Genomic DNA, 16,765 nt, shown 5'->3' with positions numbered 1-16,765 from the left:
TTTGAAGTTTATGTTGAACAGGTTAACTGTCAGAATAAGTACTCTTCAGAAGAATATAACAGAACCCAGAGACTTTAAAATATCTTATTCATAATGTCCATGGTATGATTATAATTTCTGGCCTGCTGAGGTTGGATGGGCCCTGGACTAGATCCGGCCAATGAGTAATGAATAGAAATGAAATATGTTACTTCCAGGATGGAGCACTTTATCTCCCAGAAAGAGATCCTTTGGGACTCTTGTTTCCTCTGGTGCTGTCAGCAGTGACATCCACCAGGCTACGCCCCTAAGTGATTGCTGTGAACAAGCCCCCTGTTAACCTGAAATTGGCACTTAGCACATGTAAGGAAACAGACTTTCATTCTAAGTCACTTACTGTTTTAAGCTTTTGATTTTGGAGATTGGTTGTTATTTCAACATAACCTAGCCTGTTCTGATTGATAAAATTCCCATCATATTAAGGAGAATTTTCTTCTAGTCTTAGTTTGTTTTAAAAACCCAAAGAGGGGGCACCTGGGTTGCTCAGTTGGTTAAGCATCTGCCTTCAGGGCAGGTCATGATTTCAGGGTCCTGGGATCAAGTCCCATGTCGGGCTTCCTGTTCAGCGAGGAGCCTGCTTCTCCCGTTCACTCTCCCTTTCTCAAATAAATAAATAAAATCTTAAAAAAACATAAATAGGTATTGGTTTTTATCAAATGCATTTTGCCATCATCATAATACACTAATATAAATTGCATTAACTGATTTTTCTAATATTAAGCCACTCTTACGTTCCTGTAATAAAACCAACTTTGGCATGAGATACTATAATTTTTATATATTGATGGATTTGGTTCTCTCATAATTTTGTTTAGAAATTTTTCATTGATGTTCATGGATGAGATTGTCCTAGAAGCTTCCTTCTTGTAATGTGTTATAATGAACTTGTTGCTATCAAGGCTATGCTAGCTTCATAAAATGAGTTGGCATGTCATATAATATTAATAATAATATTCCCATTTTATAGACCAAGCAACAGTATCACATGGAGTAAAACAACTTGCCCTAGGTCCGATGGCTACTAAATGGTACAGCCAGATTAAAAGCTGGCTGGTCTGATTCCATAGTTTATGCTCTTTGCCCGTATATTGTCCTGTTGATCTGCATGTAGGATTAAGAGTCTTAAGAGCTAGCAAAAAGAAAGTTCATTGTTACAGAATGAATAAAGAATGTAATTAGGTAAGCAGCAAAAACCTCTAACCAAACACCAGGCCCTGCAAAACCGATAATAAACATTCAAAGAGAGATAGGAGCCTGAACATAACGGATTTATAAAGAAGAAAACAAAATACTATTAAGAAGCAATAATCAGAATAAAAGTAAATTATGGTAACTAACAAAATACTCAATGAAAGTTTTGGAAGATGATGTTAAGGAAATTTCCCAGGAAGTAGAACTAAGCAGAATCAGGAAATCTGAGCAAAAAGATAAAGATATTGGAGAATCAACCCACAAGATAATTTTATATATATAACTTCTATAATTATAATTTATATAATTTAATATTTATATATAATAATTATATATATTGTTTATACATGCAGGAATTATAGACAGAATTAGAGAATCAACCCACAAAGTAATTTTATATATAATTTATACATAATATATATTTACATTTATATACAATAATTTTATATATAATTTATATATATGCAGGAATTACAGAAAAATAAAATAGAGGGAGAACATTATTACAGGAAGAATACATGAATGGTTTCTAGTGTTGAAAGACCTATGTCTCTAAATTGAAATTTCCCAGTACAGTGAAGAAACACACAGCCGCATCAAAGCATATTGACATGAAATTTCACATCACCAGAAATAAAGAGAACATCCAGAAAGCTTTCAGAGATTGGGAGAAACAGGCACAGGCAAATGGCCAAAAACTCCAATAGCATCAAGATGTTCAAAGCAAGGTAATAACTTGAGACAAGGGAGACAAGACCTCAAAATTCTAAATGAACACTATTTTCAACATAGCCAAACTAATAATCAAGTGTGATGGAAGGATTTCCAGACAAGGATTAAAACTAAACTTTTCATGTACTTACAGGAAACTACTGGGAAATGTGCACTATAAAAAAGATGAGGAAAACAAGACAACAGTTAAGGAAAAAGACAGTAAACCTGAGAGAGGAATAACAATAGTGTTGGGTCACTGGGACCAGACTGGAACAGAAAGATGGAGAGTGGAAGGACCCAAGTCTCCAGAAAAAGAAAGAAAATTGATAAGTTGCCTGATGTTCTGAACATTTGAAAAACAACATTCATTTGCTAGATCTTAAAATATTTGAAAAAATAGTAAGCATATACAAATCATACAAACTAAATGAGACAATTATCAGTGCTAAGCAAAACAAGTTGTCTAAGGAAAGAAATGTAATCATAATAGATGTGTGATGTGCAGTGAATAGGACTGATGTGATCACAATAGTGTAACAATTGATTATTAATCTGACCAAAATTGTGATATAGCTATATTGTAAGGATGGAGGGGGGAAGAAGATAAGTTTGTGAAAGAGAGATAAATTTTTTAAAAATTGAGATATAAGTGACATATAACATTATGTTAGCTTCAGGTGTACAATGTAATGGTTTGATTAGTATAAATTAGAAAATGATCACTACAATAAGCCTAGTAAACATCTGTCACCACATATAGTTACAAAAAATTTTTCTTGTGATGAGTGCTTTAGTATCTACTCTCTTAGCAATTTTTAAACATCAACTATATTAACTATAGTCAACATGATGTACATTACATCCCCATGACTTATTTTATATGTTTTTATTATTTTATATATTTATATTTATTTATTTTATAACTGGAAGTGTGTACCTTTTGACGTTCACCCATTTCTCCCACTCCCAACACCCGACCTCTGGCAACCACCAATCTTGTCTCTGTATCTATGAACTTGTTTTTTGTTTTGTTTTGCTTTAATTTCTTGAGATTCCACATAAGAGATCATATGGTGTTTGTATTTCCCTGATTTCTCTTAGCGTAATGCCCTTGAGGTCCATCCATGTTGTCAAAAATGATAGATTTCCCCATTTTTTATGGCTGAGTAATATTCCATCATAGATATACACCACAATTTCTTTATCCATTCATTCATCAATGGACACTTAAGTTATTTCTATATATGACAATTATAAATAATGTTGCAGTGAACCTGTGGGTTGAATTAGTGTTTTTGTTTTCTTCAGATAAATACCCAGAAGTGTAATTGCTAGATCATTATGTTAGTTCTTTTTTACCTTTTTTGAGGAAACTCCATTCATTTTTCCATAGTGGCTGCACCAGTCTGCATTCCCACTAAGAGTGTACAAGGGTTCCCTTCTCTCTCCATCTTTGCCAACAAGTTATTTCTTGTGTTTTTGATAACTGTCATTCTAACAGGTGTGAGGCGATATTGTGGTTTTGATTTGCATTTTCCTGACAGTGATGTCAAGCATCTTTTCAGGCCTGTTGGCCATCTCTATGTCTTCTTTGGAAAAGTGTTTATTCAAATCCTCTGTTCATTTATTTTATTTTTTTATTAACATAATGTATTATTTGTTTCAGGGGTACAGGTCTGTGATTCATCAGTATTACACAATTCACAGCACTCACCATAGCACATACCCTCCCCAGTGTCCATCACCCAGCCACCCCATCCCTCCCACCCCCCTCCACTCCAGGAACCCTCAGTCTGCTCATTTTTCAAATTGGATCTTTTTTTTTGTTATTGAGTTGTATGAGTCCTTTATATATTTTGGATATTAACCCCTTATCAGATACATGATTTGCAAATATTTTCTACCATTTGGTAGGTTGCTTTTTCATTTTGTTTATGGTTTCCTTTGCTGTGCAGAAGATTTTTAGTTTGATATAGTCCCACTTGTTTATTTTTGCTTTTGTTGTGAGAGCTAAATTTTGATCATTACTTGGTAACTGGCAGTCTCCACCAAAACCATACGGTTGGGAACAAACAGTGGGAACAACCTCTCAAAGTTCCCAAACCAAGACTTTTTTCTTGTGATTAGTGATCATTTCTCCCATTTATCTGTAATCATAACAAATTATTTGGGTTTCCTTTTGTCATCTTATTGGGTTTTTTTGTTTTGTTTTGTTTTGTTTTTTTACATTCTACGTTGGCTTTTTTTTTTTTTTTAAGTTATTGCCTTAACTTAATTTTTCATTTTTCTTTCCTTACTACTTCATATGATGACCATCTATTTTAACCCACTAATGGTTACTTTTAAGGCCTAAAAGCTTAACATTATATTTTTCTAATTATTCACAGCATGAAAGAAGCAACATCTCTTGATACCCTAAATGTAAGATAGAAGATGATCATTCATCTGTTTCTACCAGCTCATTCCCTACCTTGTTCTCATTCCCAGCATCTTGTGGGAGGATCTGGGGTGTCAAGTGTCATCTTGGCCTTGGTCGGCTGTTCCTTGACCTTGCAGCAGCAGCAGAGCATCAACTGGGGGCTTCTTAGAAATCCAGTCCCCAGATCCATCTCACAGCTGCTGTGTGGGACCTGCATGTCACCAAGCGATTCATACACACTTGCAGGTGATTAATACACATGCTGAAGTTTGGGACATGGTGTGTTAGAGGCAGTGTGTCCACTTGGATTGGTAAAGACTGTAGATCTTGGAGCTGAAGGTCAGGCAGTGGAAGAAGAACCAGCATCACACTGTCTCAGGGTCAAGAGGTTTACTCTCCTTCCACAGGCAAAAAAAATGACTAATTTAAGTAGCTGTTTGTTGTTTTAAACATGATGCCATGGTTTTTCCGAGAACTAAGGCTTATACCAATTACATCTTTACCTAGAATATTTTTATCGATACAAATTGATCCTCTATACCTGTGAAATTTTTTACATTAACTTCTACCTTTCTACAATGACAATAACTCTTCCTTCCTTTTTTCTCTTTCATCCCAATATATCATTTATTTTTAAGCTAGTCAAGTATTATTTAGTTTTATATACAGTTTTTTCCCACAAACCAATCTGAAAGTTAATTTTCAAGTTAAAGCTGATTTATTTGATTTCATGCTTTTCACCTTATTTTATGCTTTTGAAACTAGCACCTCTTTGCTGTCTGTTCAGTTTTTGTCATTTTAACATGTAGGTTCTGTTTTAACTACTTAGATCTTTTCCATGATTTTGAAGGCTTATACCCAATTTCCTTGGATTTTTAGAGACATTACTCCAAAATAATTACGTGAGATTTCATGCAGTTTTGGAACTCTTTTCCATCAACTATTTAAACTTAACTCTAGATTTAGTGACTTTTAATGTTAGCTGCTTTTCACACTATGACATCCTAATTTCGGGGTCCTTAACTTGGCTTTACCTCCTGAGAGCTGGAGCATATTCTCAGTAACTACTTGTATGAGACAGGTGGACATTTTACTTATGAGTCTTTTTTTTTTTTTTTTAACAAGTGTTCATGCCGTTTGTTATGTACATCAGCTCTTCTACTCATGTGTATGGGATGAAACATACCCAAGGTGGTTCTCTTCCAATGCTCATTGTTGTCTGGAATTTACTGTTGGTAAAATTCTTAACCCCAGTTACTTTTATTTCTTTGTGTGTAGAATTCCCCACCCCACCCCCATGGGTTTCTGCCTCTGTCTCCTAGATGCTATATCTTCCTGAGTCCTGAGGATCCAAACCAGTTTCTATGGGTTTCTTCTGGCTCCTGAACTAAATGTTGTTGAGGTATTCTTTTCCTTTCATTGTTCGAGATATTTCCTTCCTTGTGTGTAGCAGCCTTTTATGAATGGCCCCATGTGGCGGTGTTGGTGTGATTACTCTTAATGCTACTGAAGACAGAGATTCCCAAACCCAGTGCTTGTGGTTGCTCTTGGCGTCTTTGTCCTCCCGGCCATTACTGGAATCCCTTTCTGAGTTTAATATGCAGAGTTTCTAGAGGCTCCTTCCTGGTATTGTCTGCTGGATTTTGATGCATGTGTGTTTTCCTAACCAGATGGAGTAAATGGAAACCTACGTCCCATAGTTCAGATGGCTGAGAGGGTTCATCTCATCCTTGCCCTATAAAGTTCTGCTGTTGCTGTCAGCAATCAGTGTTCCATTGTCAACCCTGACTCCTTTATACCGGTATTTTTTGAAGTTTTTGACCCAGAATAACCCAAGAAGGTGGAAATCAAAAAGTGGGAGGAAAGGGAAGCAACTATAACTATGCCATAAAACAACACAAATGGAATGAAGTATGAGATACACACTTTTCTGGTTATTACTGAGTGACCTCACTTGGGGTCTTGAAACAAAGAGAAGGAGAAAGAAAAAGTGTCTTCTCCCCTGCTTTCCATTAGAAAGCCTAGAGATATTGAATGTGTGATCAGCCTTGTAATCAGCTGAAGTCAACCCCAGATTCTAGAAGTAGATGGGCAGCTCAGTCCAGTTCTTATCCTTGTAGGGAGTTTATGTATTTTGCTTTACTGGTATAGATACTAGTTAGAATTCGAGGAAAATTATTCAAAAACTGCTAGCTGGTGATGGTAAGGTTAATTTTTGCCCTTGGAGAGAGTCAGAATTAGACTAATAGTACAGCTTGAAAAATCAGGTACACATGCCTGTACATGTTATGCCAATTACGTGAATCAGCCTGCTTCCAGATCAATTGGCCTCAACCCAGAATTCCCCCGAAAGATTTCGTTTACACAGCTTATATTTTTTACACCGTGCTGGCACTGTGCAGGATCTTGCATAATCAGTATTCCTTCCTGAGAAAAATTTGGTTTTAGTGATGTAAGTAGATTGAGAAGCAAACCAAGTTAGATTCAGGATCAGTATATAATAGGGGAAACCCAGGAAGAAAAGCAATGATATCTACCAAAATAAATTCTCATTGCCTTTGGAATCTTGAATTATCAAATTCATATATAGTTAATTTTACCTGACAAAACATGTTTACTGAATTCTTAATAATGTCTTCACTTGTGAGCAAATCACCTCTAGTACGTATGTACCGTAAATTTTGTCCTTAGAACACATCACTTCTCTTAACTCATTTAAATATCTTTAAAATACAGATCAAATAAAGTTGAAAACCAATTCACCTTGGTCTGCAATGCTCTACTTTGGTATGTTTTAACTGTAAACAGTATAATCAAAATATTACTTAGAAACTCTCTTTCTACCTTTTAGTGTTTTCAATGGATGTGAGTGAAAAAGTACTGAGAAGACAGTGATCCTAACAAGAACAGAGTCTTCTAAAGAAAAGAACAGACTTCTGGATGTCCCTGCTATTCTGCTGAGTGCAGGAGGCAAAGGATCATGTCCTCTAAAGACGGTTCCTGGGGAGGATGTTCTGGGTCTTTTTATTGGTCAATAAAACTTGTAGGGCATTCTCTATAAAATACAGCATTTCAGCTAGAATTTAACATTCAAAAATTGTGAACTGTTAGAATAAATCACATCTGGAAAGGATTTTACTGCCACTCAGTATTATATGTCCTTCCTGAAGGACTTCAAAGATCAGCCCTTCACTCAGCTGATGCATGAGGGGAGAGGAAGCTGCTTTAAAGTGTCCTTTCTCTTCCCATGTTACTTTTCACAGAAGGTAGCCTGTCCTTTTGCTCGGGTTTACTTCTACGTCTTGGTGGAAATCTGGAGTGGTCAGTTACAGATCTCTTACAAAATCTCAAAAACATGAGAGCAAGTTTCAGAGCTGATTTAGTTTAAACAGTGACAGCAGAATGGCCAAAAATCTAGAATTCTAATGAAACTTAATTCAAATCAATAAAAAGGTCACCATAGATAAGATGAAATAATCCAGGTGTAGGAAATGACCCATGTTGAACTATTTAGTTCTTGTTCTGGTCAAAGCACATGGCAAGAGCAGCTCTGAGACAGTGAGGGTGGGGTTCCCCCAGATCCTAGGAGACGCAGGTGTCCCGTCAGTCATGCCAGGAAGTGGTTCACCCTGGACTAAGGAGTGAGGCAGAGCTTGCGGTGGGGGAAGGGGCCAAATGCCCAGGGCAGTTGGGAAGGGGTGGGATGTTCCTGCCCAGGAGGTGCTCAGCACCACCCCTCTGCTTTCCAGCAGCAGCAGCAGTATGGATGGGCAACTCTGGTGCGCACAGAGCCTGGGGTGTGATGGTCGGTGGTAAAGGCCTAGGCCTGGCCATTCCAACCTTGGAGAGGCCGGCCATCCCCTCCTGGACCCTTGTCCCCGGTTGATGGCTCTATTATAAGGGTCAGCAGCAGCTGTGGGGTGAGAGGAGGAGGCTGGACCCAGAGCAACGCGGGGCTTGTTCGGGAGTCATTATAGACCGTCTTACTGGCAAATGAAAATCTCAGAAACACTTTGGGAGGGGGCTGCTTTCAGACAACTAGTCCAAAGAGATTCATGCCTGAAGAACCTGGCCATAGAAATAAAGCATTTCATCCTATAAACAAAGAAAGTAAGTCAGTGACAGGGTTACTCTAGAATTTCCCCAGGTAACCTATCACAGATTAAAAAAAATTTCAAATATTTGGTAACATTAATTCTTCTCCATTCCAGAATTTTTTTTTCCTAAAATTATTAATCCTATTACCTAAAAGATCCTAAACATAATTGGGTTTATATTGTAATTTAAAAATTAGGGATGTCATTTGAAAAGAACTTGGAAGTTGGTGGTGTAGAATGCAAAGACACATACTTTACTTCTGCGTGTATAAATTAATGTTAATGCTTGTGTCATTACTCGGAAGCATTTTAAATTAGTATAAAGCCTGTGCAATTTAGTTTATGTGGGAAGCTTCAGTGCAGTATCAATAATGGGATAGAGTAGATTTGGGATGTCTGGCCCCATAAGTCAACCTATAAAATTCCTGCAAAACCTGGGGATAGCCTCAATCTGTTGTGTTTTATTGCTTAATTAGCGAGTTGTCAAAAAGCGGCACCTTCTAAGCTGAATGATGCTTTTTCACCTGTTCACTTACTTTTTATCGGGATAATGAGCTGTGGAATGACAGGAAGAATCTTGTTCCCCCCGTGTTCCAGCATGTCGTGGATTCCTTGCCGAGCAAAAAACTCGTAGGGAAATGTCATTTCACAGAGCCCATCAAAAAACAGAGGCAGATAATGATGGTAATCCAGCTTCTCAATTTCTACCTGAAAGGAGAGAGAAGAAATGCCACGTGAAGACAACAATGGGGCGAAGCATGGCCAGACCAGCTATGAGGCTGTCACCGACTTAGGAGGAGCACGTTCTTCAGGACTTTGGGAAAATTTTATTAAGCAACTCATCTAACAACCTAAAGTACATCAGCATGTCTTTATTCCATTAGCAATGGGGTCACAGTCATTGACCTTTACATTTTAACAGATTGGAATAATAAATAATAAATAATCAACATTGATACTTGTTTTGCGGTCCTTTGGTTAGTATTTTACCATTTGGCACAAATGTAATACTGAAAAGGATTCAAGAAGTCCACCGTATGTATGTTGAAAAGATATATGTAAGAACAGAATGAAAAAAAAAAAAAAACAGTTGAAGAGAGATTAGGATCTGAATTTCCAACAGGAATCTAATAGGGATGGCACACCAGTATATTCTTGTGAAATGTGTCTTTTCAGGACCTAGCAAGTATGAGAGTGAGGGATAAAGTAGGATTGTGTGAATGTTCCCTGGATCCTGCAGGATAAGGAGAATGTTGGTGCTCTCAAGTCACCTCAAAAAAATCAGAATATCCCAATCTCTCTTGGCTGCTCCATTGGGGAACAGAGATACATCACTTTTCCATTGCTATATCCTTCACCCTCAATGATGCCTCCATGACTTCTTGTCCTGATCTTTGTAAAAGCATCCAGCACCAACTGCAAACGGAAACAAAAGCTCTGGGATTGAGAAGAGAGATGTGTTGCGAGCTGCAGGAGATCTGTTCCAGCCTCTAGCCTGGGTCCTTCACTGTCTAGAGTATCCATGACCTGACTTGCTACCTGCAAGATGACAGAAGTGATGGTGATATCATGAATGGAAAGAAGCCAACAGACTTGGACTGAGGACACAATCCATTTACAGAGCTAAGGATGTGTGCAGCGTTCCCAGTGAGAAGTGCAAATTCCCCAGGTCTTCAAGTCCTTATGAATGCACCCAGCTTTCAATTACCACCTTATAATTAAGTGAGGAGCCCATCAAGACCTCAGAGAAACTGCCTTTTACATTAGGAGGTTCTTATACCTTCTAGCTCTCTCTCAGCTTTTTGGAGTCTCTAGCCACATGCCTGCCTATCCCTGGGGATGACTAACTGGTAACACCTCCAGCACATCCCCGAGTGTCTACTGTAGATTGAATCAAATGTCCTGCAGTTCCCCAAGAAGGAGGTCTGTCTCCAGTCTGCTCATGGACTGCCCAGCCACCTAAGGAAGTAAACAGTCAAGAGTTGAATGTTTAGGGGCGCCTGGGTGGCTCAGTTGGTTAAGCGACTGCCTTTGGCTCAGGTCATGATCCTGGAGTCCCGGGATCAAGTCCTGCATCAGGCTCCCTGCTCGTCAGGGAGTCTGCTTCTCCCTCTGACCCTCCTCCCTCTCATGCTCTCTGTCTCTCATTCTCTCTGTCTCAAATAAATAAATAAAATCTTAAAAAAAAAAAAAAGAGTTGAATGTTTAGATGTCCTCTTGAAATTGAGCTTGGAAAATGAATCCGAGAGGGAGGTATATATGGACATCAATTTCATTTTATATTCCTTTTACATTCATAAAATTTACTTTGTTCATAGTAAAATTTTATGGAATATATATCCAATGCCAGCCTTCAAGGATTTTTGTGTATTTGAAGACATTTTAGAACACTATTTTGTATAACTATTTTGTTCATTCCTCATGACAACTAAAAGGTATTGCTACATCATTCAGCTCCAAAAGGTACAGTGTTACTATCAGTTTTACCTTGTAGCCTAACTTCATAATATAAATGTCATCTGTATATTTTTTCTATATTATTGATGTTTTTCTAATTCTTTTAGCCCACTGTCACATTTGTACATATGTGTCCTATAAATAGAAAATTATTACATTTTATATTTTAATGTGATCTAGGACTTTTTATTTTAATACTTTAAGTCACTCACATTTATCACAATGTCTATTTTAACTTCTGTCATCTTATTTTTTGGCCCCTGGTTGTGTTTTACATTTACTTTTTCCTTTCTATTTTGCAGTTTTTTTTTTTTTTAATGTAGATCACTTTTGGGGGGGGGCAGTGATTTGAAAAATAAGAAAACCTCTTTAAATATTTTATTGCTGCTATCTCATGTCTTTCTCAAACATTAATAATGAATTTAGGTCACTTGGACAAGCAAATTAAAAATCTCCTACTAAGACTGCTGATGTGCCATTTTTTTCCTTGGAATTCCATTGATTTGTTTCTTTGTGTGGTTTGGGGCAACAATACTAAGAGCATCCACAACAGCAACAGTAAAAGAATGCCATGTTTATGATACCAGACACTATTGTAAATACTTAAGTGTATTAGTTCTTTTCATTCCTCATGACAACTCTAAAAGGTGAGTGTTATGAGTATCTCTATTCTCCATAAGGAGAAACTAAGGCACTAAGAGGTTCAATAACTTGCCTAAGGTCTCCAGCTAAAGAGAGGCGTTGCTGGGATCTGAACCCAAGCTATCTGGCTGTAGGATGTGATACTGTCTCTCAGGCTATGTTGTTAGGCATGTAGAGGTTCAGCATTATTATAATCTCCTGGTGACTGTTCCATTTAACCTCATGTCTCCATCCTCGTTATCATTAGTAATGCAGTGTGTCCTAGTCTACTCAAATACCAACATTGTTTTCTACAACTTTGTGTACTCTACAAATAAAATGCTATGTCTTCCCCATTAGGACTACAGTGATTATTTACATTTCATGAATTTTATGAGTATTTTAACAGACAATCAGAATGGCTTGCTTCTTGGTGCTTCTATTCACCCTCATTTCACTACAAATCATTTAGGGGTTAATTTGCTATTCTGTTTATTTTTAAAACTTTAGAAGGAAAAGTTTCTGGTTTTCATAGCATCATCAAAACCAAACATATTAATGTATGTCCATAAGTAATATACTGGTAATAACACAAGGTCTTCTTTTTTCAAAAATCTAGATATTGAGAATAATTCAAGATTAAAACTAAAATTTAAAGAAAAGTAAGGAGATCCCTTATTTGTCTTTGTCCATGTATTTGTCACATGGTGACTATTATCCTTTAGAGTTCTTCTAAATCAATGTGGGTTTTTTTGTTCATTTAGACTTACAAAAGGTCATTTTTACTGTTTATTCAGCAATAAACTTCAGTTATATAAATCATTTTGCTCTTAGGATAACTTGTTTTAATGACATATTACACTTTATATTTCTTTAGTATTACTATAAAAATAGTAGTTTTCAAACTTTTGTAAGATTTGGGAATCTTTCTTCAAAGTTTATGCAAGAAATCCAGAATTAAAAGAAATCTCTTTGAAGTAGGACACAGAGCAAGGACCATTTTAGATACATCAGGTAAAATTACACAGTAACATACTGATTGATGACCACTTGGATGTTAACTCCAGAAACATCAAGTAGTTTTACTCACAGAATCTCTCTTTTTAAAATTTATGTTTTATAACTTTTTAAAGATCACACAGTACTCACAAGTTATCTCTAAATCTTACAGTGACCTTTGGTCAAAAGCAATAAAATTCTAACTTTACTCGGACTATCATATATAACTTTATCCCCATAACAAATGTGTAAGGTAGTAATGCTATACTGAAAGGTCAGAAACACAATGAGGTTAATGATTTTCATTAAAAACTCAAATTAGAAACTTACTCTTACATTTTCCATATCTTTGCTTCAATTAGCAAATACAATATAACTGGAAATATCTGTTATCATAGGAACCAAAGATCTTGCTTAGAATCACAAATTAATCTGAAAAAGTGTAATTATCTATTAATATATTATGACTTCATTTGGACTTACTATGGCATTTATAAAATAAAGCCTCAGCCCCACTGTTCTTCCTTGAGGAAGCTGGTGAGTTACTGCAAGAGGGCTTACAAATTATATAGGCATTAAGCACTGTCTGTGGATAGTGTGTGTAACATATTTCAAACATGGATGTACTTTTATTTTTCAAATGCATGTAGATGTGGTTATGATAAATAACTTAAAAATGTCATTTTAAGCGTTTTCAATGATACTGAATATATAGTTAAAATTATGTACTAATGCATGAAATTTTTGATGCAAAAAGACTTTTGAGCATGAAAAATGCTCTTTAATGTCAAAAAGGAGACCTCACACCGGATGGCAGACAAGACTAATGTGATCCTTAGACTGCTAAAAAGCCTAAAAAACACCAAAATGTGTTCAATGCAAAGTCTATGTCAGGAAATACTCAGATGCTAGAGATAAAGACAAAATCCAGAGTCACAGAGGTGGTGCCATTTGACTTAAGAGAGTAGCAGATACAGATCAGATCTCAAGATTGGGACTGAGGTTTTAATGTCTCCAGAGTCCAGGAAAACAGGGCATTTAGCAAGAGAAGGGGGTTAAGCTGAGACTCTTGCATAGGACTGGGGCCCTACAAAGGTTGCCCCACCTTGGAAAGGGAACCAGAAAGTCTCTCCTTGAGTTTGTAGAGACAAAGAAAAGTTGTGGAAAGGGAAAGAGAGCGTGTGACAAAGCTCTTAATGGGAAAGATCTCCTTTGAGAAACAGAAACCCAAATAGAAATCTAAAGTAAAAAAATAAAAATAAAAATAAATATGTGTGTGTGTGTATATGTATATATGTATGTGTGTGTGTGTGTGTATATAATTTCCCATTTCCCAGACCATGGAAAGGAAACTTCTGGGGCCCAGACAAAGCAAGTGGAAAGTGTTAATACTCCCATGAGCTAGGTGCATAGGGCTGCCACAGAAAATGCAACCCCATCTAAAACTTACCACCATCATGGTGATGGAACCACCATAAGAAAGACTAAATAGACCAGTGAACATGGGAATGAGCTCTGAACTAGCAACTAGAAATTACAGAATAAAATCTGAAAAGAATTTTTTAAAGTGGGGGCACCTGGGTGGCTCAGGAGGTTGAGTGTCTGCCTTCAGCTAGTGTCATGATCTTGGAGTCCTGGGATCAAGACTCATGTCAGTCTCCCTGCTCAGCAGGGTTTCTGCTTCTCCCTCTCCCTCTGCCCCTCCCCCTGCTTGTGCTCTCTCTCTCTCTCAAATAAATAAATAAAATCTTAAAAAAAAAGAATTTTTTAAAGTGCTCAAAACATAGAATATTTTTAGAAAAGAACTGAATAAAATTTCTGAAGGACATAGAGCAGCATTAACTTCAGAATCCAGTCATTGGATAATAGATTGACCACAGACAAAAAGAGAAGGAGGGGTCTGGGTCACAGAACCTGGAAAGCCAATGCAGAGGTAGCACCAGAAAGCCCCCATCTGACTTGCTCCCCCTGCGGCCCCAGGGAGTTCCAGAGAGACAGGGAAAGGAGGTATTTGGAGAAATCATAACTGAAGAAAGATGTGCATCTCCAGACTGAAGATGCAAATCTGGACACTTCAGAAAACCTATAAAACTCCAAAGTCAAGGAAAAGATTTAAAAACAACTAGAAACAAAAGATAGATGACATATAAAGGATCAAAATTGGGCTTGAAATTACACTTCTCATTAACAAAATAGAGGCCACAAGATGGTAAAAACCCCTCAACACGCTAAAGGAACAATGATGATTAATCTTCAGTGCCATACTCAGCTAAACTGGCATGCAAGATAAAGACAAACTAAATGTATTTGACCAAGATGGAGATTTTTTCTGTTTGTTTTTTCAACCCAGAGCTCATTGTCCTCACTGAAGGATAAAATGTACTATATAAGCTGAACACAGGACAAAGAAATGAGATGCAAGAGATAACAGTAAATAAACTGAACAAATGGATAAGACCAAAGAAGCATTGACTATAAAATTTTTTTTTAATCATCAGTTATGATGAGGTTACAAAGTGAAGTCGTAATACTAGAAAGGAAAAGTAGAGAAAATGACAGGACAGTGATTTGAGTCAAAGTAAGGTCCTTGCATTGATAGGGATGAAAATAAAGTTACTGGTTAACTTCAAAATTAATTAAGTATATTAAAGTGCAAGAATACCAGTCAAAAGAACAGAAATAGAATTAACTTCCCAGAGAACAGAATATAGTAGAGGAAGTGGATAAACCTCTATTGACCTTATGGAAGGCTAGTCAAACATCCCACCTGGATGTTTGGAAAACAGAAAAACCCATGGAGAAGAGAAAATATGTAGGATGAACCCAAATATGTAAGTAATCATCTTAAGTATAAATTATCTTATTCTCTTAAGAAATTGTCAAAAAAGAAAAAATGAACTTCAGTTATAAATTTGTTTATAAGAATCACATTCAAAATACAATCGGAGAAAAGTGAAAAATAAAAAGGTATGGTTAAAAAAAAGAAATAATAAATATGATATAGGATAAATTCCTGGAATAGAAACTGCTTTCTCAAAGGGTATATATTTTTATATATTTACAATTTTGACAGAAATTGCCAAATGGTGCTTCATGGGATGGTATTAAATTATATTTTCATCAACAATAAATGATAGTAGCTGTTTTCCATTGTTTATTCGAAGAAAACACTATCAGTTTGGGTTTTGACAATATTATAGGTAAATATTCTTTCAGTGTTGTTTTAAGTTCCACTTCTCTTACTGTGAGAATAATAGCCTTTTAAAGATATTTTTGAAAGCCTTTTGTATATCCTTTTCTGTGAGTTGTATTTTCACATCCTTTGCCATTTTTTTGATACCCATTGACATTTGTTCCCTTTTCTCTCTCTTTTTTGAGCCTTTTTTTTTTCTTCAAATTCATTTTTTTTAAATTCCATTAGCCAACTTATGGTACATCATTAGTTTCAGATGTAGTGTTCAATAAATGAGCTCTTTTATGTTAGGGAGATTCAACTTTTGTACGTTACTTCCATAACATTTCAAACGTTTTGAAACGTAACATTTCAAAAAATTGTTTTTGCCATGCACACTTTTGTTTTAGAATTCATTAATCTTTTGTGGGGTCCTGAATTTTGAGTCATCATTAAAAAGATTTTCCCCCCAGCATTATAATAAGGGGTACGTGTACCCCAATGTTTATAGCAGCGATGTCCACAATAGCCAAACTATGGAAAGAGCCAAGATGTCCATCGACAGATGAATGGATAAAGAAGATGTGGTATATATATACAATGGAATATTATGCAGCCATCAAAAAAAACACCCAAATCTTGCCATTTGCAACAACATGGATGGAACTAGAGGGTATTATGCTATGCGAAATAAGATAATCAGAGAAAGACATGTATCATATGATCTCACTCATACGAGGAATTCTTAATCTCAGGAAACAAACTGAGGGTTGCTGGAGTGGTGGGGGTTGGGAGGGATGGGGTGGCTGGGTGATGGACATTGGGGAGGGTATGTGCTATGGTGAGCGCTGTGAATTGTGTAGGACTGTTGACTCACAGACCTGTACCTCTGAAACAAATAATACATTATACCTTAAAAAAAAAAAAAAAAGAAGATAGTAGGAAGGGAAAAATGAAGGGGGGGAATCGGAGGGGGAGACGAACCATGAGAGACTATGGACTCTGAGAAACAAACTGAGAGTTCTAGAGGGGAGGGGGTGGGGGGATGGGTTAGCC

At 36.6% G+C, this 16,765-nt stretch overlaps 1 protein-coding gene across 1 annotated transcript in view; it reads right to left on the bottom strand.

Annotated features, from left to right (window-relative positions):
- The window catches only part of LOC118001957 (parkin coregulated gene protein), a 321,863-nt gene that overhangs the window by 10,948 nt on the left and 294,150 nt on the right, over positions 1–16,765 (bottom strand). Inside the window, exon 3 of the mRNA XM_034992154.1 lies at positions 8,997–9,168. Coding sequence (XP_034848045.1) covers positions 8,997–9,168 — 172 coding nt within the window. The remainder of the gene's footprint in view (positions 1–8,996; positions 9,169–16,765) is intronic.

Source organism: Mirounga leonina, unplaced genomic scaffold (assembly GCF_011800145.1).
Source record: "Mirounga leonina isolate KUSES-001 unplaced genomic scaffold, KU_Mleo_1.0 Mir_55, whole genome shotgun sequence".
Classification (NCBI taxonomy): Eukaryota; Metazoa; Chordata; class Mammalia; order Carnivora; family Phocidae; genus Mirounga; species Mirounga leonina.
Note: the sequence above shows the minus strand (reverse complement) of the source record. Positions and strands in the feature narration are given on the sequence as shown.